The 27,543-nt window shown below is 46.8% G+C and overlaps 1 protein-coding gene across 1 annotated transcript in view; it reads right to left on the reverse strand.

Moving 5' to 3' along the window:
- The window catches only part of LOC138513804 (zinc finger protein 692-like), a 529,021-nt gene that overhangs the window by 429,100 nt on the left and 72,378 nt on the right, over window positions 1–27,543 (reverse strand). Inside the window, exon 3 of the mRNA XM_069628903.1 lies at window positions 8,346–8,377. Coding sequence (XP_069485004.1) covers window positions 8,346–8,377 — 32 coding nt within the window. The remainder of the gene's footprint in view (window positions 1–8,345; window positions 8,378–27,543) is intronic.

The following is a 27,543-nucleotide window of genomic DNA, read 5'->3' on the forward strand; positions in this document are numbered from 1 at the left end:
TAAGCGTGTTTCTCGCGCTTAGCCCAAAATGGTGGCCTGGCTTCCAAAATGGCCAGACCATGAGGCTCTTTGTCCTGCCCGCTGACCGTCTTGCCCCCTTCATCTTCCCCAGGTCGAGCTGCCCCAGGGCCTTCCTTATTTGGGCATGTACTTTCCCACGAAACACAGATGCTTTTGCAGGCTTCTACAGGCCTTGTGCGTGCCTCCAGGATGTGGGCTGGGATGTCTGGTCCCAATACACATCCTGGGTGCCAGAGAGTCTAGTGTGTCTTGAATGCCTGGGACCACCATGGTCCGTGATAGGTCCACGTATGGTGTGAGTGTTTTGTGAGCAGATCTCCCATTGGGTCCTCTCCGTTTTGGCGTGAAGGGAACTCTGGATAAGAGGAGGCTGAAAACACCACTACCATGTCGATCTCCTGCGTTCTCACGAACAAGGGATACAGGAGCCAAGTATCCTGCAACTACGAGGCTGAACCGAGGAATCGCTGGTGACCCGCTGAAGGACTGCTCCTCTGCACTGCTGTCGCTCTGTGAAACCATTCTGCCTCTGATCGAACGAGAAGGCCTGTACTGGTACTTCGACCCTTTGGAATAGTGGGAACAATTATTCTCGGCATCTTCATCATCTCCTGCACATAAGCCTTCGGAAGCGTCTCTGGGCCATCCAGTGGACTGACCAGCCTACACAGGAGTCTTGCTCTGTTACCGCCGTCAGGTTGTGTTGTATTCCGAGTCCTTAGCACTCTCACACGATTCGTACATTTGGCATTCCCAGGTCTGAAGTGAGAAGTGTACCTTGGGCTGAAATACACACGGCCGCTCCGTTGCCCTGCTGTGGTAACCATCTGTGCGGGTTCACTGCATTTGGGACATCCTCAACTCTCACTTCTGCTGCCGCGGAATCTACACAACGCCGAGATGTCCCCTGCTCGCATCTGAACCTGCCAGCACTGAAACTGATACGGAGGACCGGTGAGTAGCAACACTAGGAACTGGTCGCCCTCCTGCAGTAGCCCGTAGCTTTTCCTCACTGTGTTAAACAGCACACCTTTTTCGCACTCGCGCTCTGCTTCTGCTCGCAAGTGGAGGCCGCGCTTGAGTAGCAGAGATCTGTTCGCCCTCCTTTGGTCACCACTCTGAACTGCCTGACTTCCTTGAAGAGACTCCCCTTGGCCCATCAGCACCAGTGTGTGCAGATACTTTTGAGCACAAGGCTCCACTCTTCGTAGGGCTCGGACTTCCTTCTAGTTAGGTGGCCTCTGAAGGCGAACTGGGTATAAACGATTACTTGCACTGCCCGTTTTCCTCCCCATCTAGGTGGTCTGCATATTTCATGCTTCTAACTCTTTAGACCCTTCGGAAATTGTATATATATTGTATTTGATTGTGATGTGTTGGTTTACTTGAGTTTTATCGTGATTCTTTTCTATGGTCAATATTACAAAGGCCTTGTAATAAATGTGTTGATATTTTTAATATAACACCTGCTTGGAGTAATTTGTAAGCCTCCTTGCTTTGTGTGCTCATTGCGGGCTTTCAGTCACCCTCACCCCTCATGAGACCTAGTCTTGACCGCCGCGATCACTACCTTGATTGGTCTGGCTTGTCCAGAGGTTACCCTGTTCCAAGAAACTAGGCTGGCCTTCTGAACCTCTGCCCCTCCATTGTATTGATTGTGATGTGTTGGTTTACTTTAGTATTAGTGTGATTCTTTGCTATGGTCGATGTTACAAAGGCCTTGTAATAAATGTGTCTATATTTTTAATATAAACACCTGTCTGGAGTAATTTGTACGTGCCTTGCTTTGTGTGCACTTTGAGGTCTTTCCGTCACCCTCACCCATCTTGAGACTTAGTCTTGACCGCCGCCATCGCTACCCTGATTGGTCTGGCTTGTCCAGAGGTTACCCTGTTCCAAGAATCTAGGCTGGCCTTCTGAACCTCTGCCCCTCCAGGTCAGAGTTCAGAAATCCATCTTAACACAGGTCCTCAGCCGCAGCGGCCATGCCACTACCAACCCCACCGCACCGGCTGCACCTCTCCTGGGGGGTCCGTCTCCGAGCATACAATAATAATCAGGAGGCTCTTTTGGAGAAAAATGTGAAAATAAAGAGAAAGATTGGTACTGTTTTTGTTAATACTTTTTCAAATTTATCATACAAAATTAAATCTATTGTGATGAAAACTTGGAAAAAGGTATACAGAGGAAAAGAAGCCTTGCCCCCTTTGGTGGCCTTTAGAAAAAGTCAAAACCTAAGGAACATTTTGATCAGGAATGATGTAACTGAGAAAAGTACACCACTGGTGAGACAAACCAGGTTATGGGGTTTACCGGAAATAAAAGGGCATTTTCCTTGCGGTAAATGTAGTATGTGTGCCCAAACTAAAGAGATTAGATATATACAAATTTTACCTAATCTGAAATGGGTGTGTAATGAAATGACCAACTGTAACACATCCAATGTTGTGTATTTAATCACATACCCCTGTGGCCTATATTATGTAGGCAAGACTAACAGACAATGTAAAGTCTGTATGGTGGAACATCGGAGCTGCATCAGAAATCAAGTGATTGCAGCTCCTTTAGTGAAACATTTTCTTGATATGAAACATGGCTGCAATGACTTTACGTGGTTTATTTTGAAAAAGGTGCATGGCCGTAGGAAAGCCGAGACAGACCAGAAATTATTGAACCTGGAACAAAAAATTATTTTTAAATTGCAAAGTAATGTTCTGGGGCTCAATGAGAGTATTGATTGACATCTGGTCAGCCAAACATAAATGTTTTCTGCTATCTGACTATTGTTTGCAATTTTGGCTGGTTTTTGAATTTTTTTGATTTTTTTTGAATTTTCCTTATTTTGTGCCATCTATATTTGCAAAACATTTGCATATGTTTGTTGCTTGAGTTTTGCAATGCTATGTCGATTTCTTTTGAATGGTTTTGTGCCCCCCAGTGCACTTTCTTCTCAACACTGCTTCCCCTTGTTGTTGAGCGGTTTGATGCAAAGATGGCCGCTAGTTTTTTCTTACCGGCTAGTACCTAACTGAAGAGTGTAGTCCTTCCTTAGTGTTCACTAGGAAGAGGTGAGCGTTTTGCTGCACTTGGTGAAAACACATGCTGGTGCTGCACAGTCTTCTTTCAAACCCCGCGAGTCATTAGCGAGGAGTTTGTTTCTCCTAATCTAGAGGTGAGCATGTTGTTCTTGAACTTTAGTAGCTACATTACTTTTAGTGATGTTGGTGGCTATTATCCCTTTTCCGTAGTTTTTTACTTACTGAACATTGAGGTGTTGTGTACTATCTCCCACTACTTGGTCACGTTCAGCATGTTTTTACACATTTAATGGCTGTGAAGTCCGCTGGTGTATGACACTACTGTTTGGAAGCATGAGCTCTAATGCACGACCTAGGCTGGGCTTGAAATGGTTTCTTTTCTTCCCTTTTTTTACACATTTGGGAGCCGTGGTGTATCGGTGCATTTTAATGCTCTTTGAGATGGTTGGTGACCGCCCTTCTTATATTACAGATTGGTTCTGCGTCCTCTTTTGTAATCATCTGCAGACTTGGTTGTCATTACAAGGGATTTCCTCCCCTTTCCCCACGTTGTGGGTGGCTTCACTTGCGTGAAGGTAATTTTTATTTAATATATCCTGAACAATTCATGACTGTTGTCCTGTAGTGATCTGTGGCTCATTGGTAGTATGATGTGTCCTTTCTAGGTGTGACGATATTTTCGGCGGATTGAGACGCCTTTTGAAGTATCTTGGTTTTTCAATGAAGAAAAATGAGCCTATCTGTCATTTACAGACGTGCGTTGAAGATTCACCACATTAAGGTAAATCTAATTGGTTTAATTTCTAAACCTTTTTGTGGAATTGTTCTCTTGACTGAGTCAACTCCACTTTTACATTTGGTAATACCCCCTCCCCTGTGGATCTGATTAGTTTCCTCTGTTTCCCTTCTTTGCAGGCTGGTTGCCTGAAACTACCCATTCAACACGGTGTTGAGAAGAATAGTGGATGTTTTAAAGGTTCCCCTGAAGAATGTTCGCCCGAAAGGGGCTTTAAGGAACAGAAACATGTTGGGATTATATGTTGTTTTAGTGACACATTTAGGTTTTTTCTATGTACTGTGATATGTGATTTCGTCTGTGTCCATTTGTAAGTGGTTTATTTGAAATTTAGCTTTTTAGATTCTGTAGGTTTTAGTGGTAGTTTTGTACACTGTGTTAGGTATGGGTAGTATCTTATGTTTTAATTTAAATATTCTGTATTAAACAAAAATGTTTTTTGAAATTTGGAATGTTGCACGCAGTCTATGTTGTCAAGACCTGTAGTGCCGGAGAATCTGTCAGAGGTGTCTAATCGTTGGGGGAGAAGGAGGGGTGGAAGTAGAGAAAGTTTACCATCTTATCCTTCTTTTATAATATAGGGCCCGTCTCCGGGACCAGTCCTCGCTCTGCACCCCGAAGTACTCCCGCCGCCTGCACCGGATGGGCTAAATTGTACTGGCAGGTCGGGAGCCCGGGGCGCTGCGTCCACTCCCCTACGCGGCCATCTTGGAACCTCCATATTCCATATTTTTGATTACTGTTCATGTTACCTGTCCACTCCATTAACAGCTGGTTTCTCTGATCTACAGCTGGCGTTGTTCCTGGTGCTTTGTAGCCCTGCTCTTTCAAATGATTACCCGCTCTGTTAGTGTTTTTAACTGATAGAGAGGTTCATTGATAGGAAGAACATCAGTCAAAGGAGAAGAGTCAAACCTGTGTGTCTGAGGTTCCTGAGACACACAGTGAGGGGAAGCCGCTACAGTGGTAAGCTGGTACATGGTATTTTGGCTAAATCACTGCAGGTCTGTATTGGTGGTCCGCAACAGGTGGAAACAGTCAATCTTCAATAGACGAACAAAGGAGAAAGCCAGCACAGCTTCTGTTCATGCAAGAAGGCTGAAAATGCAGGAGCAGGATTCTTGTTGCACAAGTTGAAGATCCTCGGAGTTCCAAAAATGCACTTGAAACAGCGACTGCTTCTGCCAAGTAGCCCAGGAGAGAACTGGTCAGTCCAACGGTTAGTCAAGAGACACTTGCGGAGGCTCAAAAGGCACAGATCCTCGAGCAGGGGTTGGGACAGGTTGTTCTCACAGGTCCAGGAGTCAAAGCACCGATGGAGGCCTTCTTGAGGTTAGGACAGAGGAGCACAGATTTGCTGGGACAGCACTGGAGTCAATGCTTGTCAGCTACAGACAGGAGTCGTCCTTGGGTCATTGGTGTTTGCACTTCTTAGTACGGGTCTTGGCTTCAAAGATCTGTCGAGTGGCTGTAGAACTGCTACTTTTATCCAGGATTTGGACAGAGTTCACTCCAAACCCATGAATGGCAAGGATCTGCATAATTCAAACTGGCAGTTGCTATCCAATCATGGATCGCCACTGGCCACACTATCTGCCGAGCAAAAGCCATCCAGGCACCAGTCAGTCCTATCCCCCACATCCGGGCTCACACACAAAAACCACCTCTAAGCCTGAAAAAGCAATAGCTTTCTCAAGGAAAGGGCTTTTCAGAAATGGCAATTCCAGATCCGAGATGGCAGGAAGAAGGTCAAAGAACAATATGGCCAAAGGACAAGCAAAGACATTGTGGCACAGCCATCTTAGGGTTCTAGCCACCTTTGGTTGCTATTTGCGGTAAATGCCAAAGTGTACGAGGAAAAGTACAAAAACACGGTAGAAAAATATCTGTTGCCACCATCTCATCCTAGGCACACTGTAAAAGTAGCCAAAAAGCCATTAATGAAAAAGATACAAAGTATCATAACTGCACCTGAATTTAAGGCAATGGGCCTCATTACAACCCTGGCGTTGGACCATGTTGCTATATGCACCATGGTCCATGCCGGATTCCGCCATGGTGGATGCCGGATTTACCGCCCCATTCCAAGGGTAGAGGGCGGTAAATCCCCATTCACCATGGCCCCTTCCACATTCCCATTTTTGGCCCATAGGGCTCAATGGGAATGGGGAAGGCGCCAATTATGGCACCGTAAATTACAGTGCCGTAATTAGCACCAAGGTCCCTTAGCGGGTTGGACTTTAACGCCTGCAAAAAGCAGGCATTAAAGTGTGAATCGGGCGTTAAGGGTTTAACGGAGCCGCAGCCTTTTATGGCGCCGTTAACCCCTTAACGCCAGGGTTGTAATGAGGCCCAATGTGTGCAATTGTAACAATACAATAAATTCACAAAGTCTCAGTACTGATAGTCTTATGAACTAATCATTTTCCCCGTACGAATGAGCAAAAGGACAAGGGAAGTAATGCCTAAGGCTTTACTTATCTCCAAAAAGGTCAGGGGTCTAAACAAAGCAAAAAGAAAGGTTGTCAATATAGAACTCTATGGGAGGAAAGCAACAAAAAGAAAATATTTCCTAACAGGACTCACTGGAGAGGCTACACTTCACGTGAGATGAGGGCAGGGAGGATAGCTCAGAGACAACCCACTAACCTTGGGAACAAAGAGTTACCACGCAACATGGGTTTGATCTACAGCCAGGCACTTAGAAGCTGGAGGAGTCAGCATTAAGTGCAATATAAATAACCAATATATAAAGCACTGGAAATGGGGGTATGGTTCAGCTGTGCCATTTGCTGCCAGTGCAATTTCGATACCAGGAAGGTCCAGTGGCTTTCCACATTCCAACAATACTTTAAATAACTTAGTTGTTCGGATTTTGAAATTACAGGAATTCTGCTCTCTAAATTGCCAGTGCTAAGAGTGTCTGGTGTACTTTTCATGTCAGGTCCTCGCAAGGGTGAAAAGCAAGTTGTTTCAAGAAACTGGTTCCTTGAGGCTTGCAATCAGACTTTGGTAGAATGGTTAGGGGAAGGGAGAGTCAGTCTGTCAGATCCCTTTGGTCACTGAAGTCTAGTGTTTGCAGACACTGACAAAGATTTGTTGTCAGGCGAGTTTTAGTCCTCTTTAGTTCAGCTTTTCCTTGGTTCCTGGACACTTCAACTTGCATGTTAAGACTTTAAAAAGGTAAGGAAGCAGACTACCATGTTTAATAGGAACATTGGAAGCTGATCACATACACAGCTTGCAATCACAGTGAATGCATGTTTTCAAACCTTTAGAGCCCACCCAGTCACTGGGGGTGTTGCAACATTAAAGGTTTCCTGGGCTTTCACTTAAGATTTGGAGTCCTCAAGAATCCAGCTGCTTTCCAGGTATCCAGAGAAAACTGATCTTGGCTCTGCAGCCCTCGCCCTGGAGAGGAAGGCAGAAGCAATGACCATATATAGCAACATTTGCATCTCATTCACTCACAGAAACAACGTTTTGCTATGTGACACAGTGCAGCTCATTAATGGATTTTAACAAAGGTGTGTAGTCAAAAACATCACTAGGGATACAACAAGCTGAATCACACTCCTCACAAAAGGGTAAAGGTCTTCCACTAACCAGCGGATCCCACACAAATGGCAATACAGGGTTACTCGCTAATGAACAGGGTGTCCTTAGCACACCCCGGCCCTGAGAGAGCAGTTGCCCGGATAAGGGCATCGATGTAGACCAATTTGCGAAATCGGTTGATAAACCAGACAAGAAAAATCTAAAATGTTCAAGGCCTCTCACTCGGGGGTACACAGTTCAAAACGTTCACCCTCACAATGTTCTCGCTCACTCGCCTTTTATCAAGTACGTTCCTCTTTATGCCTCTGTACAGTGTAAGGGACTTTACCTTTCTTCCTGGCTTTGCCATGTAAATGTAACCACTAGTCCAGGGTTTTTTTCTTTATGTCCGGTTAGTACTGTATGGGACTGTGTTGTGCATGCCAGCCTGTGACACAGAGCATCACAGTCCTCTGTATAAGCGAGACACTGCGCTTTTTTGTAAGAGAAGACTTTACAGCAGCGTTCCCAGGGTGTTTCTCTATCTTGCTTTCTGTGGAAAACTCTGCAGCCTATAATATGCCATGCCCTCATGCTCCGAGAGCAAATATGGCCGGGTTACTCTTATAGAATTAAAAATGAATGAACAGTCTCAAAAGGTGTACTATAAGTCAACTAGAGCTTTTAATGATGAATGTGGAAGACCAGCACACTAAAAGGAATCCAAAAAGTAGAAAAGCTGCAAAAATAAATGATTCGGTATGTATGAGAAATGTGAAATTCCTAACACTTGAGAAGTGGGAGTTTCTAACACCAAGACAGTGTCAGAATGAGTGAGAAGGCACTCCAGGAACCCACAGCCTTATGGGTAGGTTGTGGAATGGCAAGACAGGTGCACTTCTATCTGTAAGCAAGGTCCTGCAATGATTAGAGTGATGCATGCTCATCCTTACCTGCACACATCACAGCGATCGAAGAGCTGTAGCTGTGGAGAGAGAAAGACTGGGTTTGACACATGCTTCATATAAATTAAGATAATCTCACATTTTCAAGACTTCAGGCAAAGAAATCACTTCAGAACAGAATACCAAAAAGGCAAACATTATCCTACAAGGACAAGGAGGGGTGCAACTAAGATTGGGTCAAAAGTCAAGGAAAGGAAGAATAGTCTTGATCGACTACAAGTGAAAGCCAAATGTTTAAAAGAAGTAGACATGTGTAAGAGAGAATACTTTAGCCTTGAAGCACAACAAATCCGAATCGCATTTACTTGGCATTATACAAGACATCAGAAAGGTTGAATTGGCACATTTAAAAAAAAAAACATTTCGAATTACATGGGTCAGTTCCAGGCCTGAAATTCCAGAGAAAAACTACATTAAAAAAGGAACTTTTCTCTTTTCGGGTTACCCAAGACATTGAGGAGGGGCCACGTGCGTCCTCCCTTTTGTCTATGCTGAAAGCGAAGCAATTAGGCCAGAAAACCTGGCGTGTTGAAACCTCGTGGAACTTGTTGTTTGTTTGTCAGCACCTCACAGATACAAGTAGGGAATGTGAGAAAAAGGGAAGTAGGCATTATAGCCAACAGGAAACATTCTAAAAATCCATATGGCCTACAAACCAATATGCCACATTAAATTTGACCTTCTAGAGCATAGTATTAAACAAATATACAAATGCACACATAGCAACACAGTACTTAACCATAGCCATGGAGTACGTAAAATAATTTATTAAGCAAAAGGTGTGGTAGGTCAGAAGAAAGAGGCGAACAAAAAAGGTAAACTGTGTTAACCAAGACTTTATTGAAATAAAAGAAAAAAGGTATATCCATCCCTATACAAATGGGGGGGTTCCTGCCTAACAGAAATGATGGTGCTCGTGGACAGTGATGCTTTCCGAATCAAACTGGTCTGTCCTCCATCCATAAACTACCTATGCTGACCCTACTACTAAAGAAAAAGGTTCAGCAAACAAAAAGCAGTTGAGGAGAATGACTCCCTTCTCCTGGACAGGCTTTTTCAGCCTTAGTAGCTTATCTTCATATAGTTCCCGGTGAAATTCTTAATTAACCCCTGTAGTTCCTTAAGGGGCCTCTTCCAGTCTCTCTTAAATGTCCATTGATACGTCTGTCTCAATGTCCTGTGTTTCACTATGTCCTTTCCCCACTGGGTTTTGGTGTCTCTTTCTCTCTTTTCCAATCTTGACTAAGTTTTAGCCATTCCGTTGCTTCCAACTATTCCACCTGATAATCGTAGTCTTTTGTTCTAACGGGACCTGCAACCAGGGTCCCTTCCTCCAATGCTCTTGTATTTATTCTACATTATTTCCGGCTACTGGGACGAGTGTCACCAGTCCCATAGCCCTCTTAGCTGACTTCAGTAACTTTGCTACTTACTGGGACGTGGGAGATGCCTCCTGAATTAGTCTTGATTTGCTTTATTGGTTTCCCAGCTACTATGACGAGGGACGGGACTCCCGTAGTATTCTTGACTTGCTTTAATGTTTTCCCAATTATTGAGACAAGGGAGAGGACTTCCGTCATATTCTTGACATGCTTTAATTTATTCCCAGTTACTGAGACAAAGGAGATTACTCCCTTAGTATTCTTCACTTTCGTTACTGCCTTCTCTGTGGCCGGGTCCCTTCACTGGTTTCCCGCCGCTCCGATTACCTTGGTCTTGATGGGTCGGTATCACCGGTTCTTCCTAGGGTTGTGGGCTTCCTTCAGGCTGGTAAACACTCCAAGCATTTCTTTCTTCGGCTTCCTGTGCTTCCCTGAAGCTCTGTGGAGCACTCTGCTCTGCTGTCTCAGTGTTGCTTGCGGACCGCACGGTCCACCTCCCCGAGGTCACGCCACCATCTCAATCTTAAAGACCTTCATGTGAGTCGGCTTGCTGCTTGCTTCAGGACTGCTTTTCCTTCTGCTTCACCATGTCCTCTCAACTGAGGACCAGCCTGCTTCCATAGGTCTCTCTCTCAGGTTTGAACTTCCCGGGCTACACCTGCTCAGCGTTGGCTTACCCTTTCTGCAAGTCCTCCTTCCAATTTGTATACAATCTTTCTGGGCCCTCCCCAGCGGAGGATCATTGTCCTCCTTCAGTCTCCATTAAGTATTCTTCATTACTCCATGGTTCCAACTCTCTTCAGTGATGTATGTTATTAGTCCTTCACTCTTCTTCCCAGTATGATTGGATTCCAACCTGGCACGCTTCAGGTTTCCTTTCTTCTTTCTCTGCTCAGTGGTTGCGGGTTTTAATAGAGTAAGGGAAGAGGCGTTACAATGGCAAATAGTGGTCTGTTCAGGTTGAGGTACTGATGTCCTGAGAGCTTCATAAAATATAGTGTTTTTGGAGTTCCTTCACAGAACCGAAATCCCTATCCCCAAAAGGGGAGTCTCTCCCGATGAGGTTCAGCTTACCACCACCCTTTGAGGGAATATTGCACAGCGGGCTCACCTCCTTAGCCTCACAGGGAAGGGCTCCCCTGTGGGGAGAAGTAATGAGATCCACTGAATCGTCACTAAGGTTATTACCAGAAAAAAACTGTTTCACGGTGCTGTACAGAAGGACATAACCCAAAGACAATAAATAACCACAAATAACAGACAGAATAAATAAAATAGCTGAACCACCACAGTTGATTCATTAAAGTGCATAAAAAGAGTGACATTGCTGTTTCAATCAGATATTGAAGGTCTGTAGAGTAGTGCTCTTTCGGATGGAAATTGCCAATTTATTTTACAGTCTACAACCTGGGAAATGTTTTGTGAAATTTGCCTAGAGCAAGTGGACCCAGAGTCCTAGAGCTAAGATAGTGTGGCGGAATGCACTGTTGAGCCATAAAGGATAGGTACTCCGTTGCAGCTCCATTCACAATTTTCCAGCACTGTATAAGGACTCGGACCTGACTCAGGTCTTTAATCCGTAGCCAACCAAGTTCTTTGCGATAATGAGGGATATGATCCGATTGTCTTACACCAAATATCACTTGCGCAACACGGTTTTGTACTGCTTGAAGCTTTAGCAGCGTTTTCTTGCACTGCCTAAATAAATGGGAAGGCAGTAACATGTAGTCTGGATAGTACTACCGCCTGGATTATGGTCTATGATTCATTGTTATGTCCTTTGTTACATCGACTGATATTGTAGAGATGAAAGTGTGCTTTTTTAACAACCGCATCAATTTGTGGTGCAAAGTGAGTTCACTATCAATAAGTACACAACATTCCTGGCCACTGGAACTGGGGGAGACACCATACTAGAAGACTAAGACAATAGGAAAGGGAGTGGTTCTGCAAGAGTGAGTCACAGAGTGTTGGAGCAGTCGAGGCAGTCGCTGATGCTATTTATGCCACGCATCTCATTTGAGCCACGTTATATATTCAAGTGAAGTGAGGATTGGCTCCTCTGAAATCCTTTTATTTTGGCTGGAGCTAGAGTCCAGCACTCTTTCATCGTCCCTACTGCCTTGAAGACTTAAAATTGGCGAGACTGTGAAACCTGCGTGAGCGCCTCACAGAGTGTGTCGCAGAGTGTTGGAGCAGTCTGGGCATCCTTTTCAGAGGGAAGGAGATAAATCTCAATTAGATGACTCATTATTGCCAACCCCTGATTTATTTGGATCATCAATAAATGGATTAACTGATGAACAGGAGGTTGGAAAGAAAACAGAATATACAGAATCCATGGAAAAAGCCAGAAAGGAAGACTCTACAAAATCAAATGAGCATTTGCAGCCTTCTAACCTAGCGGCACTCATTTGTGTCCTAAACTCTCTGGTAAATGTTTCTGAGCTACTTAAAGAAGAGGTGAAAGGCCAAGTTAATATTCTACTGGCAGTACAAAAAATGTGGAGAGAGTTTTAGAAACACTTATCAATAAAAAAGAATTGCATGGAAAAATGTATTCGACGATTTATAAGGAGAATATGAGAGAACATAGCATGCTTACAGGAATGCTAAACTCATCTAAATTGAGTGGTGAGAAATCTGGAGGGTGAGAGAACCTTGCCTACCAGAAAACGCTAAAACAATTACTTACACCATTATTAGAGGGGCAAGATAAAATACCTTCATACTTAAATACACAGCAAGTGGACAAAAAAGAAGACGTGGGATGACAACGAAATGGCTAAAGCCCTCCAACAAGTGGGGCAATCTGAGAAAACATTAAATATTAATAGTGAATGATACCCCACCATCGAAATATTTTATAGATGAATGTGCATGATAGTGGTCAATTATTTATATTGACCAATAAGAGATCAAGGACGGTAGAGATATGCAAATATCTCAGTATTTGGTAATAAACATCAAAGATAGTTTCAGAAGAAACAGAGAAGCTAGTAATGAGATAGAAGCTACAGAGAGGGGGAAGGTCATTAGTGTGGAAATTGAAGTGCCCGGCAAAAACCAGTAAATGACATTCCCAAAAAGACGAATATCAATAAAAGTTGTATGAAGAGCCTAAAGAAAATGAAAAATAAAAGAATGAAACGCAAACGCAAGAAAACAAGAACCAGTGCAACACCTTTTCAAGAAAATAGGTTATGAAAAGCAGGGGAGAGAATCATCAACTGAAGAAAGTACCCACACAAAAAAAGGAGTTCCTAAGACCCTGGTACAAATCTTTGAAAAAAGTAGGAAAGGACTCAAGAGAAGGAGGATTGCCACTAAAGAAGAGGAGCCTGGAATACTGGATTTATCAAGCATATCAACAACAGCAAACCACCAGTCAAATGAGGCAATAGAGGAAAGAGAATGGTCCCCAAAAAAGTCCTGGACAACATCAGATGGTACTACAAGATCTATAGATCCTTTTGTACTGTGTCTAAGCATGGTGAGGGCCACAGAAGTAAATTGGGGTAATTTCACGGATTGTCCACAGTGTGTTGCTGTGCCTGTTGGATTCACTGTTGGCTCGAGCAGTCTTATTTTGTGCTCGATCTGAGAAGGAGGAGCTTTTGCTTAAATAAACTCGCACTACTCAGAGCATCGTGGAGTGTCCAGAGTGTGTTGCCTGTGGCGTCCTGCCTTCTCAAAAGACTTTTCTAAAGATTTGCTACCTCTGTGTCATCTTCGTTTACGTGCATGGAATTGGCTCGTACCAGAGGCTAAACACGTTTAATGCTCCTGGCAAAATCTTGTTTGTGGGAGCCTGTCTACAACCCGATGGCCAATGCAGCTCCAAATGGGGTTCCTGGAAAATCACAAGGTATGTGCACACCAGTCTGCCCTCAACAAGTTGCTCTAAACGAGTCCCACCCGCAAGTCGCCCATGCCATGCCAAAACCAGCTCCATGTTGGGAAGGGGAGGCAGGTGTGGACTCACAAGGAACTGTCAGTGTGTTATTAAGAGGGTCTGACACAGACTCATCTAAAGACTGCGCACACACTGTGTCCTCAAAAGGAGACCGGGGGCTGCTGGAAAGGGCTCAAGCCATTGCTCTGATATTTAGACCAAATAGTCAAACCTGTAAAAAGTAACAGTCCTAAAACTTTGGCCAGGAGAAACTATCTTGATCCTGCCAAATCTATTGGAGGGGTAACAACAAGCTCAAAGGACAGTAGAGAATGTAGTGCTCATCTTGACAGAGGTGAAGAAGGTGGAGAGAGGTATGGACTGAGTGATGACGGGCAGGGAAGAGATATCACTCTGGCTCCACTTAGCAAAATGGGGTTTGATTCCCTACCCCAGTGTTCTCCTATTTCCCTTTCCTTCCCACACGCCCTGGCTCCCTCCACTGTGCCCGTTCAGCAGTCTGGCCTTGTAGAGTTGGAATCTGCACGGGTGGTGGAGGTGATAATCCATAATGTGGACCAGCTACCTTTGGCTGTACTAAATTCTGCACTCCTGACACAGATTATGGACCTGCCTGCTCGCCTGATCAGGGATATTGCGGATTCCGCCCTTGGAAATGGAAGCTAATAAGGAAGACCCAAGTATCTCCTCCAAGGGGAGTCGGGGGAAGGGGGACGACGAATTTGCCGGGCCGTTCTAGGGCCCCTCATAAGAAAAATATAGGATACCACCCCTGCACTTGAGGAAATCCACCCGCTTTCAAGGGGTGACATGAATTTGTACCCGATGGTAAAACGAGGGTACCACCATCAAGGGAATCTTGCGAAGACCAGTCCTCGTCCGATTCAGAGCTCAGTTCAACAGATGGCAGAAAAAAAAGTAGGTCTCTGACAGAAAACTGAGGAGCGGGGGACCAGCATGTCGCAATGGCAGCAGGACCCTGCAAAAATGATACTTCAACCTCCCAAGCTATCCTTATGTCAACCGTTACCATTTCCTTATCCCCGTTACTGAAACTTTATGAAACAATAGACGACAACTTCAAGGACCAATCTACATTGACGGCAATGATGAATTCCAGACTAATATACATAGAAGCCTTTATGAACACTATAAACGGAAGCTGGGAAAGGAACATAGGGGCTGAAATTCAAACACAAAATGACCTCATGGCACTGCTGAAAGAGGTGAGAGGAAAGAAAATTGTTACTGAACCGCTCTAAAGACATTCTGAAAGCCACGATTCAGAAAAAAGATGGCTCTGCAGTCCCTATGAACGTCACCCAAGGAAGTGAAAAATGTGCAAAGACCCAGTCTGAATGTGATGGGGCTCACCAACTAAGGGGGTAATTCATAGAATTCAGCGCACAAGTGGTGCACGCGGCTGGCGCACAGTGTGAGCGTGCGACAGTCTGCGCCAGCCGCGTGGGCCAAAATCCATTTCCGCGCACAGCGTATTCATGGATTTTAACATCCATTACCAGCCGTGGCACAGAGTGGCGCAGCGACTCTGCAGCAGCGCCAGTTACGCCCCCAACCTCTCCCTGTGCGCCATGTACAGCGCACAAATCCCGTACATGGCGCACAAGCCCCCAACCACGAAAACGCCTGTAAAACTCCCCGCGCACCCCTCCGAATACACGTACCCCGCTGCGCGGGAAGTTTCACACGCGATTGGGCCTGTGCGAGCAGGGTACGTGTATTTCGGGGGTGTGCGGGAATTTTCACACGCGATTGGCCCTGTGCGAGCGGGGTACGTGTATTACTGGGGTACGCGGGAAGTATCACACACAATTTCGCTGTCAGAGCGGGGTACGTGTATCCAGTGGGGCCCGCGGGGAGTCCCACACGTGAATTGGCAGTGTGGGTCCTCCCAGGTGTACCCTCTACCCCCTCCACGGCCCCTGCAGGCAACTACACCAAAGGGGACTACCCTTCACCCCTGGTCATGTCCTGCACGCAGCCCATCCACCATGGGCATGCCCCCCAGCCAGCCCACATGTCACCTTCCACTAGTGATCACCAACCCCTGTCCCCCAGCACCCCCACCCCCCAGCAGTGAGCCTCAGGCCCCGACTCTTGTCCCCCAGCACCCCCACCCCCCAGCAGTGATGGGCACCTGCCAGCAGGCCCCGACTCATGTGCCTCAGCACCCCCACACCACAGCAGTGAGCCTCAGGCCCCGACTTATGTCCCAACAAACAACATGTCCTACCAAAACAGACCCATGTCCCTAAAGCCAACCCTAATCCCCCTTGCCCCCCAATCCAAGCATGCAACCATCCACAGAACCCACTCCCAAATTACCCATGCCATGATAGTTGAAATGAACCACCATGCCCATGCAGGAATGCACAACGTAGCCACAAAGTGGCAACACGTGACTGAGGAAATGTTCAATGAGACATGCAGAAAACCAATTACAGAACACCACACCAATTCTGAAGTAATAAAAAATGTATTAAAAACATAAATAACTGACTTGGAGGAATAGTAAAATGAGAATCAATGTACAATGACCGATGTAGAAAAAAATATTGTAAATCCAATGAAGTTAAAAAAGAAAAATCACGTAGAATAAAAAAATGGTCCATTACCAATGTCCATAATAAAAACATAATCCAAAAAAAAAAAAAACATTGATCCATGGGAATACAGAAAAAGAAAGTATGTACAAGTCTGCAACTATATACAATGTAAGTCCAAATGGTCCATGATCCACAAACAAAAGGAAACCTACAAAAAAGTCCTATGAAGAAAAAACGATATACACATAAGTGGAGCAATGTCCATTAACTCCAAATTAAAAGAAAAACAAAGGAAACCTAATACTATCTAACTATATACAATGGCGGCGGGCAAGTCCTGCGGCTCACTCTGATGTCCCGGCCAGGTCATCATCGAACTCCATGTCGATGACCCGGAGGCGGGCCTCTGCCCTGGCCCCGAGGTCTCGCAGGGATGCACTCATGGCCTGTTCCAACTGTTACGCTCACCTGGCTCCCACAGGGGCGTCGATCGGACCCAGACAGCTGCGACCTCCTCCAATGTGAAGCGTAGTGCAGAGATGACAGACTGGACTGGACCGCCTAATCTCGTCTGCTTGACCCGTAGAAATATTCTCCTGCAAGTGGAGAAAGGGATTCCGCCACCCGTGGATTTTAGTAATGGCACCCCACTGTTCTCCCCACTAATCACCACCGATATTCACTTTCTGTAAGCTCAACTTTTGTTTGTAAATGATGAGCTCTCCATCCTGCGTGGAATGCAGGGGCGCGTAGATACCAGTTACTTCACTGGTTTGAGGGTGTTGAAAGAGTTCCGGATGAATATTGACTCTGAGGTTCCAGGCGAGAACCCGTAAGTATAAGGTTCAAAGAGTTCAATATGTCCGATGTTCACTCTTGCCCATTCCTTTCTTGTGTTGCAGCTGGGTCCAAGGGAAGATTGTCTTGTGGCAGCTGATGGTGTTGAGGTAAGAGTCTGTATTACCCAACACTGTCCGGCAAAAGATGCGTGTGTTTAAATTGCTGGTTTCTCTCTTCTTACAGGTGCGGCGTAAGAAGTTGCGGTTTGTTACAGAATAATGCCTCCGGTTGTTAATCAAGTAAGTCTATGGTGGAGAGGTTGTATTAGTTGGCTCTCTCGGCTCACCTTATGTTTCTTTTGTCCCCTAGATGGTGGAATTTGGCGGAGAAAATGAGGGAGGCTGCTCCGGATCGAAAAATGCTGTGAGGACTGGTGAGTATGGCGCGGCGCTGCAGCTGGCGATGCGACGCATGTAGAATAATGTCCTTTTCAAGTTCGAAGACGTACGTGATGGATCCGGAATTCAGGTAAGGATTGAAATAATATCTGTTTTCTAACCTTTCCTTCTTCTTTCTTCTATTGCTAGGAGCTCTGGATTTGAGACGGGCGTGGCTGAAGACTGGAAACTGACTGCAGGCACAGTGAGCGTTACGCTGCTGGATGCAGAATAACACGAAGCATGTGCTGCTGTTCGGGCGTGGTTTAAATAGCCTCCAAAGTAGTTCCAGGTAAGAAGTCCCTAGAACCACACCCGAGTAAAAAATAGTCCCTGTAGAAAAATAGTCCCATCAGGGCCTCACGTTGGCTTGGATTAATTTGCAGCATGGTCTGCATGAGTTAAGTAAAGTCTATGAGCCTGGTGCCTATGGCGCCAGGACTGATTTCTCTTATGAGCCTGACGCCTAAAACGCCAGGACTGAACCCAGACAGCCCCCATCCAGGGCTGCTGGGGTTTTATTAAATACCTGGATGCCTGCTCCCGGGGCTGATGGGCTTCATCCGGATGCCCGGAGGTAGGCATCATGACACCAACTCCCTGCGAGTTGCCTCGAGGCACTCTCCCCGCCACAACGCCCGACGCATGGAGAACTCCGCCCTGACCATGGTGAGACGCGCCTCTTTCGCCCACCGCCGCTCCGCATCTATGCGCTGGCCCAACCGCAGCCACAAGGAAGACACTCCCATTCCAGGGTTCTCCTGTCCTCTGGCCGATGCCTGCCCCTCTGATGTCGATGGCCCCGAGCCATCATTGCTCCCACCTAGAGCCTGCTGCTGTTGCTGCTGTCCATGTGCCCTGTCCGATGCCTGCACATCCTCCATCTGCTGGACTCCAGTTGTTGGGGTGTCCACCCCTGCTGGACCGCCGACTCCCAACTGTGGCAGGGATGGGATGTCCACCAAGCTGCCTGTGTTGGTCAGGCCAGGTCCACAGGGGGCCCTGGTGGAATCTGGGTTGGAAGACGGCAGGGAGAACGACTGGCGCATAGTCTCCACAGAGGAGGAGAGGTCCGCCAGAGTGCGCGACAGATGTAGGAACCCACCGACCAAGGCCCCTCCCAACAGTACCACGTCACAACGCTGCTGTTCGTGATGGCGTGCGTGCTCCGCCCAGTAAGCACGCACGTCATCACGAATGTCACGCGTGCGCAACGCGACACCAACCAGGACGGAGCCCATACGGTCGTGGGACCCCTCGTCTGCAGGTAGGGGAGAGGCAGATGACGTGGCACTCCCCCCTACCTGCGGACGGGCCTGGGACGGGGCATCCCTGCTGGTGCATGGTGGTGCAGTCACAGGGTCAAGGACAGCGACGTGCACAGGGCCCTCCGCGTTGATCTGTGCTGCTTCCTGACCCTGGCCCTGGACCGCACCACTTGCACCAGTGGTACTACCCCCACCAGGCCGCATGTGCGGCTCAATAGCAGGCTCCTCCTCCTCTGTGGAGACCACCAACCGGGATGTCTCCACACCGTCTTCCACCATTGCAAGCCCCTGTGGGGGCTCACCCGGCCCTTCTGCTACAGCCCTAGTGGGGCCTTGTGTCGCCGCCCGGTGGAGGCATCCCCACCGCTTGGCTCCACAGCGCCGTCTCCGCCCTCTTCTTCACTTGACGCTGCGTAGAGGAGACATAGAACACAAGCATCAGGGTACAGAACAATATTCCCCTAGACAGGAAGCAATAACACATGAGTGGCACTGTCAAATGTCACTTCCATCCTGTCCCTCCACAACACATGGGTGAATACACGAAACACACATGCAGAAACAGTCCCGGCACCTACAATCAACATCAGCATCCATGTACAAGGGCCTCTGTTAACCAAAATGTTGCCTTCAAACTCACATGCATCATGGCTAACACTGATCCCATGCACACACATCACCGGAGGGTCATGCATCATGGCTTGCACACCACAGACACAGTGGATAGATAGTGGATACAACGGTGACGGCACTGCATGAGTGAATCTACACATCACAGACATGTGTCATGCATCCATGGCGTTTCAAAGCCACACACACACTTCTCAGACACACACACGTGCACCATACATGTACATGACAGCAGCACCCATCCCTCACACCCCTTCCATGCCCAAGAACAGAGACTGGCCTGCTTTCAAGTGTGCATTCCGCATACAGCTCCCCATGTTGCATTGGAACACATGCACCATCCATGTGGTTCACACATTACTGGTCTGACATGCATGACCATGATGTCCCTGCACATACACATCCATACATGGCCTATGTCACACATACAGGCAAGTATCAGACTACCAGCACACTGCAACATGCCCTGTCTCACACTGCGATGCTTGGCCACTTACCGCTCAACTCCAGACGGGGCTGCCTCTGAAGGATCTGGGCTTGGAGTGCTGGGGCTACGTGTTCCAGGACCCTCATTTGGATGTTGCTCATGCTGCCCCGGCCACCCTCCGCGAGGCACCGGGCCTTGTAGAGGTCCTGGACCTCAAGTCCTCCCAGCGCTTCTTGACGTGCTTGATGTCGCGGATTGCCACCTCCTCCGCGTTGATGGCAACCACTGCGCCTCCCAGATCGTCGACCGTCCTTCCTTGTTGGCGCGTGATGTTCCGAAGAGGGCATCATAATGCCCCAGGACATGCTCTACCAGGACACCAACTTCCTTCTCACTGAAGCTGGTGGCCCTCTGTCTCTCTGACCGGGGGTCGCCAGTGGTCTCAGATGGTGTTTGCCCCGACATGGCGACCCCCGAGGCAGGCGTGGGTGGGCAACTGGGTCCTGGGGCTGGGATGTGGAGCGATGGTATCCCAGTTGGGAGTCTTCTGTTCCAGCAGGGGTGGACACAGCAACTGGACCCCTGCAGATGGCTGATGTGCACTAATACACAAAAGCTAGTACTGCTACTTGGAAGGGTTCATCTTGATTATGTGTCATTGAATAAAGCCTGACCAATTTATGAAATCAAGGAACTTTCACTGGTTTTTTACTAATATAATATATCTTCAATGAAATATTTGACCCAAAAAGAACAAGTCCAGAAGGAAAAACCCACATACACACTAGGGGTTGTGAAAATATATAACTTGTATTAAACACACGTATTTACAGTTTTGTGTGAAACATTAGACATTGATTACAAAAAAACAAACCATAATGTTTTCAAATAAAGAAATAGTACAACTTAAACATAGTGTGATAAAGAGAAATACTAAAAATTGGACATTGAACAGAAAAATTAATACTGATCAACAACTTGTACTCTTCATGAGTTTTTACTTTGAAACAAATTCTTAAGTTGGTCCAGTGGTCCTAAAGCTATCCATCTGGGTAAATTCAGTCTAATTCACAATGGTTGGATTTCTATGCCAAAAAGTTATATTGGGACAAAGTGATCCCAACTGGTAGTGTACCAGATAATTCCAACTGTTTGTATGCCAACTGGTTATATGCCAACGTCGCAGGGGGGTATATATAAGTGGGGGTCCCACCTCTAGAAGTGTAGCAATCTATGTACAGTATTGTATCACTTGACCAAATTGGGTTGTTGAATAAGTCCCCCTTGCTTGAAAACTGACGTTTCGGCGGCCTTAGCGTCCATCTTGTATCACAATTAGAGGGACGTGGAAGCCGCCTTCTTCAGGGCGGTTGAGTAACCCCTGTGGAGGGAAGACCAAGAGAGAAAAACATAGCTCGATTACTCTCTTGTCACAGTGGTGTTTCCCTGCTGGACTTATAAGGGTGGATTAGTAAAAGGTTGACCGAATCTGAACCTGAAGGAAAATAATTCCCAATGTGGAGCATGCTAAAAATTGAAGGAGTGTGGGAACCTTTAATGGGAGATGGAGTGAACTCTGTGTGGACTCCTATCTCTATTGGGTTGTGGTGGGCGTAATAGACAAGTATCTCACCACAGAAACCTTGTGGACACTCTCTTAGTCGTGCAGACTCTCCGAACTGGGCGACGCAGGATGCAGAGATGGTTGCAGTAATGGTGCGTGGAGGGCAGGTGGAAAGAAATGTTTATTTCCGTGACTGCCCCTCTTGTCTGCTGTGTGCGGCTCACACTCCCGGGATAATGCTCTGTAAGACAGTTACAGAGATATGAATAAATTCAGGAATGGATAGGAGGCGTGAACTTCCTGACTCATGTACCTGTGCGCATTTATGAAAGGAAAGTAGGGCACAGTACCTGGGTGTGGATATTCAATAGATAATCCAAGTGTTCCTCTATCGTCAAAAGACCCGAAGTTGGGGAGGCTCAAACAGTGTATGGCCGTCTAAATTCTATGTTTCTGTAGCAAGAGAAAGAAAAAAGCTGATTATAAACAGTGATTATTGGCCGGATCACATGTCTATGTGAAGTAAGGTAAACCAGTAAGTGGTGCTACGCCGCCACTTGTGCGCCGTGAGGAGCACAAACCTTGTGGGAGGCCGTGTAGTAATATACACTGAAACTTGCCTGTGTCGATATGGCACAGTGCGCGGAGTCAAGTCCTAGTAGTCAGCCTGCTGCCGAAAGACGTGCGTTCGGCAAGTGCAGGGCTGCTGTTATGAAGGCAGACAAGGGCTGGGGGTGGGCCGAGGGTGTGTGGGTCTCTGGACCAATCAGGATGCTGAGAGGTTCAGAGTTCTGATTCGCTGGTGCCGTATAATGCGGAAATGGACGCTGCCGGAATGGTCAGTGTCTCTGTTGGATAATGAGTTCTGTAAGAGCTCTGCAGGTGCCCGCTGAAGTGGAGAGCGGGGGAATTTTCAAGGTGAGCCCTGCGGCTGCAGTCTGTATTGTGCGGGTCGGTGAGTAAATGCAACAGAAATGTTGCGCGAACTGGCAGAACTCGGTTCTATATGTAGGAGGAGGGCTCTGGGTCTCGGGTCCTGGAAAGTAAATGAGCAAGTGGAGAAATGGTGTGGGTGTCACTTGGTCGAATGTGGCTGTGATGCAGAAACGAAACGCCACCTTGTTTTATTGGATAGTGGCGGAGACTGTGGCTGAGGCGATGTGTGCTCGTAACAGTCTTCTAACAGTCGTTGGCCGTGGGGTGTGTATTATTTGGTCAGATCCGAAGAAGGATAGGTTGGAGGGTGTCCCCGTGATGGCTGACGTGCAGGCACCAAATAGCAGGGCACGTGGGCAGGAGGCAGGCAGCAGCAGATGGCTGGTGGGAGCGTGCTCAGGGATCTAGGAGCAGGAAAATGGCCTTTTGGGCAGGAGCACGGTCTTCCGTGTGTATTCGCGTGGCCAGCTTGATACGGAGTGATTTAGCACGTGAAAAAATTGCACGTCAGCGTGTAATTCGAGGAAAGGCCCTTAGCGCGTAAGCGTGTGTGACGCAACGCGCGCTGGCGTTTCCCTCATAACGTGGGCATAGTGGTTCAGCGCGCACGTGAAAAAACTGCACGTCTGCGTGTGAATGCATGTAATCCGAGGAAAGGGCCTACTCGCGTAAGTGACGCGACGCGCGCGAGCGTTTCCGTCAGCATGGGTTAAAGGTGAGCGGGGCCAGCAGTTCGCTGTACGTGCCTTTCGTGGAGACCGACATGTGTTGCTACTTCGTTTTGTTTCGCGCGCCATCAACTTCACAGCGGATCAAGGACGTATCTCTTCTTTTGGCGGGGGTTTTGGCTACGCGTGTTTTTCATTATTATTTTCATTGAGGAGGCTCAGGGCGGACATTCTGTATATGAAACTGTCATGGGTGGAGCCAGGGTAGTTTGCATAGACAGAGGTGATGATTCCCTTTGCATCGCATACCACCTGCACGTTAATGGAATGCCACTGCTTGCGGTTTCGGTAGATGTGCTCAGTGGCCCTAGCTGGACGTAGGGCCACATGTGTGCAATCTATGGCACCAAGCACTTTGGGGAAGTGTGCCACCCTGTCAAAGTGCTGGACAACGGCCTGCCTTTCTGCAGGTGTTCTGGGCATGTATATGTGCCTGCGGACTGAGTGGCGCGCTGTCATGATTGCCAAGACCTGGTGTAGGCAGCGTGACTGCGTGGCCTGTGAGACCCCCCCCCCACTATGACAGTAGTCCGCTGAAATGACCCAGTGGCCAAAAAATGCAGGACATTGAGCACCTTCTCCAAGGGGCTTAATGCTTGGGAGCAGAGGGTGGGGGATGTAAGGTCATCTTCCCACTCCCTGACCAGGTCTAGGATGTACGAGGTGGAAACCTATACTGGCCGTAGACCTGGTCGTCAGGCATCCCAAAAAGGCTTGTCTGGGGTGAAAAAGTGCGTGCCCTGGCTATTCTCCTCCTCCTGCGGTGTCCCACGATCAGTGCTGCGACAAATGGGGCATTCATCGTAGCTGTATATACGTGTTTGTTGTTTGCGCGCACTTTTATACTGTGCGCGGGGACGCTTCGCCTGCCTTCCTGTGGCGGACGCGTTGATGACTATGCGCGTCTTTTGCCGTGCGCAGGTTTCCTGTATTCGAATCCATGAATACGGGTTATTTTCGTGCGTGTGGACGTTCCGTGTAGTTCCCCTGCAGTACTTCCCCAGTAACGCCTTCTTTTTCACGCGTTATTCCCCATTTCGCGTGTTACACCCACTGTTCCGCCCACTTTTGTTGTGTGCGCCGCGCTACGTGCACTCGCTGTGTGCGTAGCGCATGCCATTTGATGAGGTGTGCGCCCGCATGCACCACGCACTGATTTGGCGCACAACCAGTGGTATGCATGCGTAGCGCCTTCTTTGAATCGCACACGTGCGCTTGCTTTCGCACGCTTGCGCCACCTTGCGCTGGGATTTTCGGCACACGTTTGTTCCATGAATCGGCCCCTAAATTAGGTGAATACACTGGTTGATTATACCATGGATAACTTAAATTTGACTGCAGGTGATGAACCAAAGGGTAATAATGATCAGGCTATTGCAGCCAGAGACCCGCAGCGCTTAAGACCTCGTAACTTCAATAACCATGGATCTGGGCCACGAGGGTCCCAATCCATCAAGGACGAGAATATTCTAATGGATTTCCAAGAGAAGATGCCTGAAGTGGTTGCGTAAAATGCTTCGACACTAGACCTAGAAACCAAAGAGGAATTACAGCATACACAGGTGGAGGTGCATGCCCAAAATGATCAAAACTTTTCAATCTTTGGAGCGAAAACCAAGCATAAAGGCCTCCCAAAGTCAAAATCACCCCAAAGGAAAAAAACAAGAATGTAAAAACGGCCAGACAAGTAAAATCGAATGGTTCCAGGAGTTTATAGAGAAACGTAAGAATGGACGAAAGAACCACAGAAAAAGGATCCACTTAAAAATGAACAAATTGTTATGGAGACAAACTTCTCTGGATCAGAGGCCTTGTGTGGTAGAGACCGAGGAGATGGATCTCTCTGGTCAAGCTCCCGACTCTGAGCCGGACCGAATGGAAGTTTCCATGAACGAAGACAATGAGGGTGAGCTAAATACTGGTCAGGAGAGCAGAGCAGTGGGGAATAATGCCCCGCCAACCTTGCCACAGATGCCTCTAAAATCACATCCACCAATGCTGGCTCTGGATTCTGCTAAATGCCCACCATTTATACCTTTGCCAGAGAGAAGAGCCCAGGATGAAAATAAATATCAAAATAGTCTTAAGCAAACATCTGGAGCAAAACAAAGCCATTAAGCTTTAGATGCGGTGAGTCGGAAGACGAATATAAAACAAACGCAGAACCAACTGGACGAGGGCCAAATCTCCATAGAGTAAGAGCAACCAACTTAAATATAAATACTCAAGTAAAAGACAAAAAAAGAAGAGAGGATGAAGCGTGCTGTAATGTTCTGGAGTTGGAGCGCATTTTAAGTATTGAAGACAGGCTAATACTTAATAGGAATAACATTCTCCGACTCTTCCACCATGTGCCAAAACTGATGTGTATCTCCTCCTTGGACATCAAAGTTGTCGAATTCCAGACCAAAGAGAAACTGGACTGCGTAAACATACACATTCCCTCAAATATTGTGTGTAATCAAATACTGGCCGCTGACCAGGATAGAAGATCATTAGGCTTTTGGAATAAGAGAACTAAAAACGCTGATCATCACATCTAGGAGAGCAGAAGATCGCTTTGCAAAGAGGGTGAATGAATGGTCCCTATCTGAACAGAAAAAATCCTCAGATAGGACAAACAAAAACATCCAGACATGGCGAGAGGGGGAGAAGTGGACGAATATTGCCGACATTAGAAAAAACTAAAAGTGTACTTTAATCTATCTAGTGGGGTTAGTACCTTCTGAAACAAAAAAAAAGGGAGTAAGGTAATAAATCCAAAGAGTACTCCTGGGATTGGCTAGCGAAAAGCTTGGCCTCAAGGACTGAGAAGTAGCGCCCAGTAGAGAAACAAAAAGAAAAGCTCTCAATATCATCATGGAACGCGAAAGGATTTAAACATCTCTTCAGTAACTCAGTCTTGGATCTGGAAAGAGTAGACATCTTCTGCTTGCAAGAAACGTGGCTGAGGGAAAAACCTTTGATTGATAGCTTCTCTGATTGATGGCTTCTCTGTATACCTCAATCTGGCCATGAAAGGAATCAAAGGTCGCCCAAAAGCAGGCCCATTGTCCATAATAAGAAATGGGCTTGACTGGAAGGTACATTGAAACCATAACCCCAGCCCATAGATCCAATACCTATTGATAACTATGGGCAACCGTGCACTTGATCCTTGCAAATAGCTACTACTAATAAATATCTACTAGAAGCCGGCAGATATGGAGACATCAAACCTGGTCGACCAGGTGACCAAACTGATAGATGGGGCGAAAATGTCCAACAACTTAAAGGTCATAATTTGCGGAGATATGAATATTGACTGTGTGAAATACGAGACTAATGATATAAACCCCCATCAAGATCTCTGTAAAACCAAGAAAGGTAGGACAACTAGCTGGATGCAGGGCATGGAAGAACGTGATCTCCATAAGCTGAACGGAAACACCCCGGCCGAAATCCCTGGTGCGGTAACATGGCGACGTGGAACACAATCAGCCACCTTAGATTATGGTTTTGTCTCCCTGAATATTTTAGACGAAATTACTTCATTTGAAGCAGTGAAGACATATCTTAGTGACCACGATATAGTAGAGATAAGTTGGAGCCAAATCCTAAAAACAAAATCCAGGTTGAAAGTTGGAAGGATTGAGGTGGAACCAGGAAGAAATAGACTGCGGATCAGACGAAAGGATGTCCCAATATTGCGTAGCAATCTAACAAACCTTATTAAAGTGTATTCACGAGGGGTGGAATATGCTCCGATCCTTAGCATGTATATGGAGAAGAGATCGACTGCAGAAACAAATCAGTTTACATGAATGCATAAATACGATTCTAAAATAGCGGCACAAAGGAAAGAACTTAGGAAAGGCCTAAAAGCCATGAGGGACCTTCCAAAGTTGATAAAAGCGCAATCGCTGAGGAAACGAAGACAAAAATATGGAAATTGGCTGAAATCTCATAAATCCACTCTTACCGAGAACAATGGAGAAGTAATGCTGCAACTGGTGCTAGGGAGGAACTCTAGAAACTTCTGGGAAAATATAAATAGTTTGGGATCACCGCAGGAAGCATTGCAATGTAACCCTATCCCGGAGGACGTCTGGGTTCAGTACTATACCAAACTATTCTGCGCTTCAGGTAACCGTAAGACAACAGTGGAGGAAGTGAGCTGTATGACATGGAATCTACAAACGGACAGAGAGGAACTGCTTGGTCTCATTAAAAATGCAAGTGCCTCACGAGCGTCTGGACCGGATTGTCTATCAAATCGCATGCTAAAAGCAGACCCTGAACACTGGGCAGATTTCTGTCATATTCTATTCAAACATATTCTGAAGGTGGCAAAGATCCCGCCTACCTGGAAATGTGCAATTGTTGGCCCAATTTTCAAGAAGGGGGAGCCTATGGACCCTAATAACTATCGTCCAATGTCACTACTCAATGTTTTGGGGAAACTGTTTGCATCAATGTTAGTGAAATGGCTGAACAATTGGGCGCTGAAAACTGGAAACTTCGACAAAAGACAGACCAGATTTGTTAAGGGAGTAGGATGTAATGTCAACC

The sequence above is a fragment of the Ambystoma mexicanum genome, chromosome 12 (assembly GCF_040938575.1).
Source record: "Ambystoma mexicanum isolate Mex_15411 chromosome 12, UKY_AmexF1_1, whole genome shotgun sequence".
Classification (NCBI taxonomy): Eukaryota; Metazoa; Chordata; class Amphibia; order Caudata; family Ambystomatidae; genus Ambystoma; species Ambystoma mexicanum.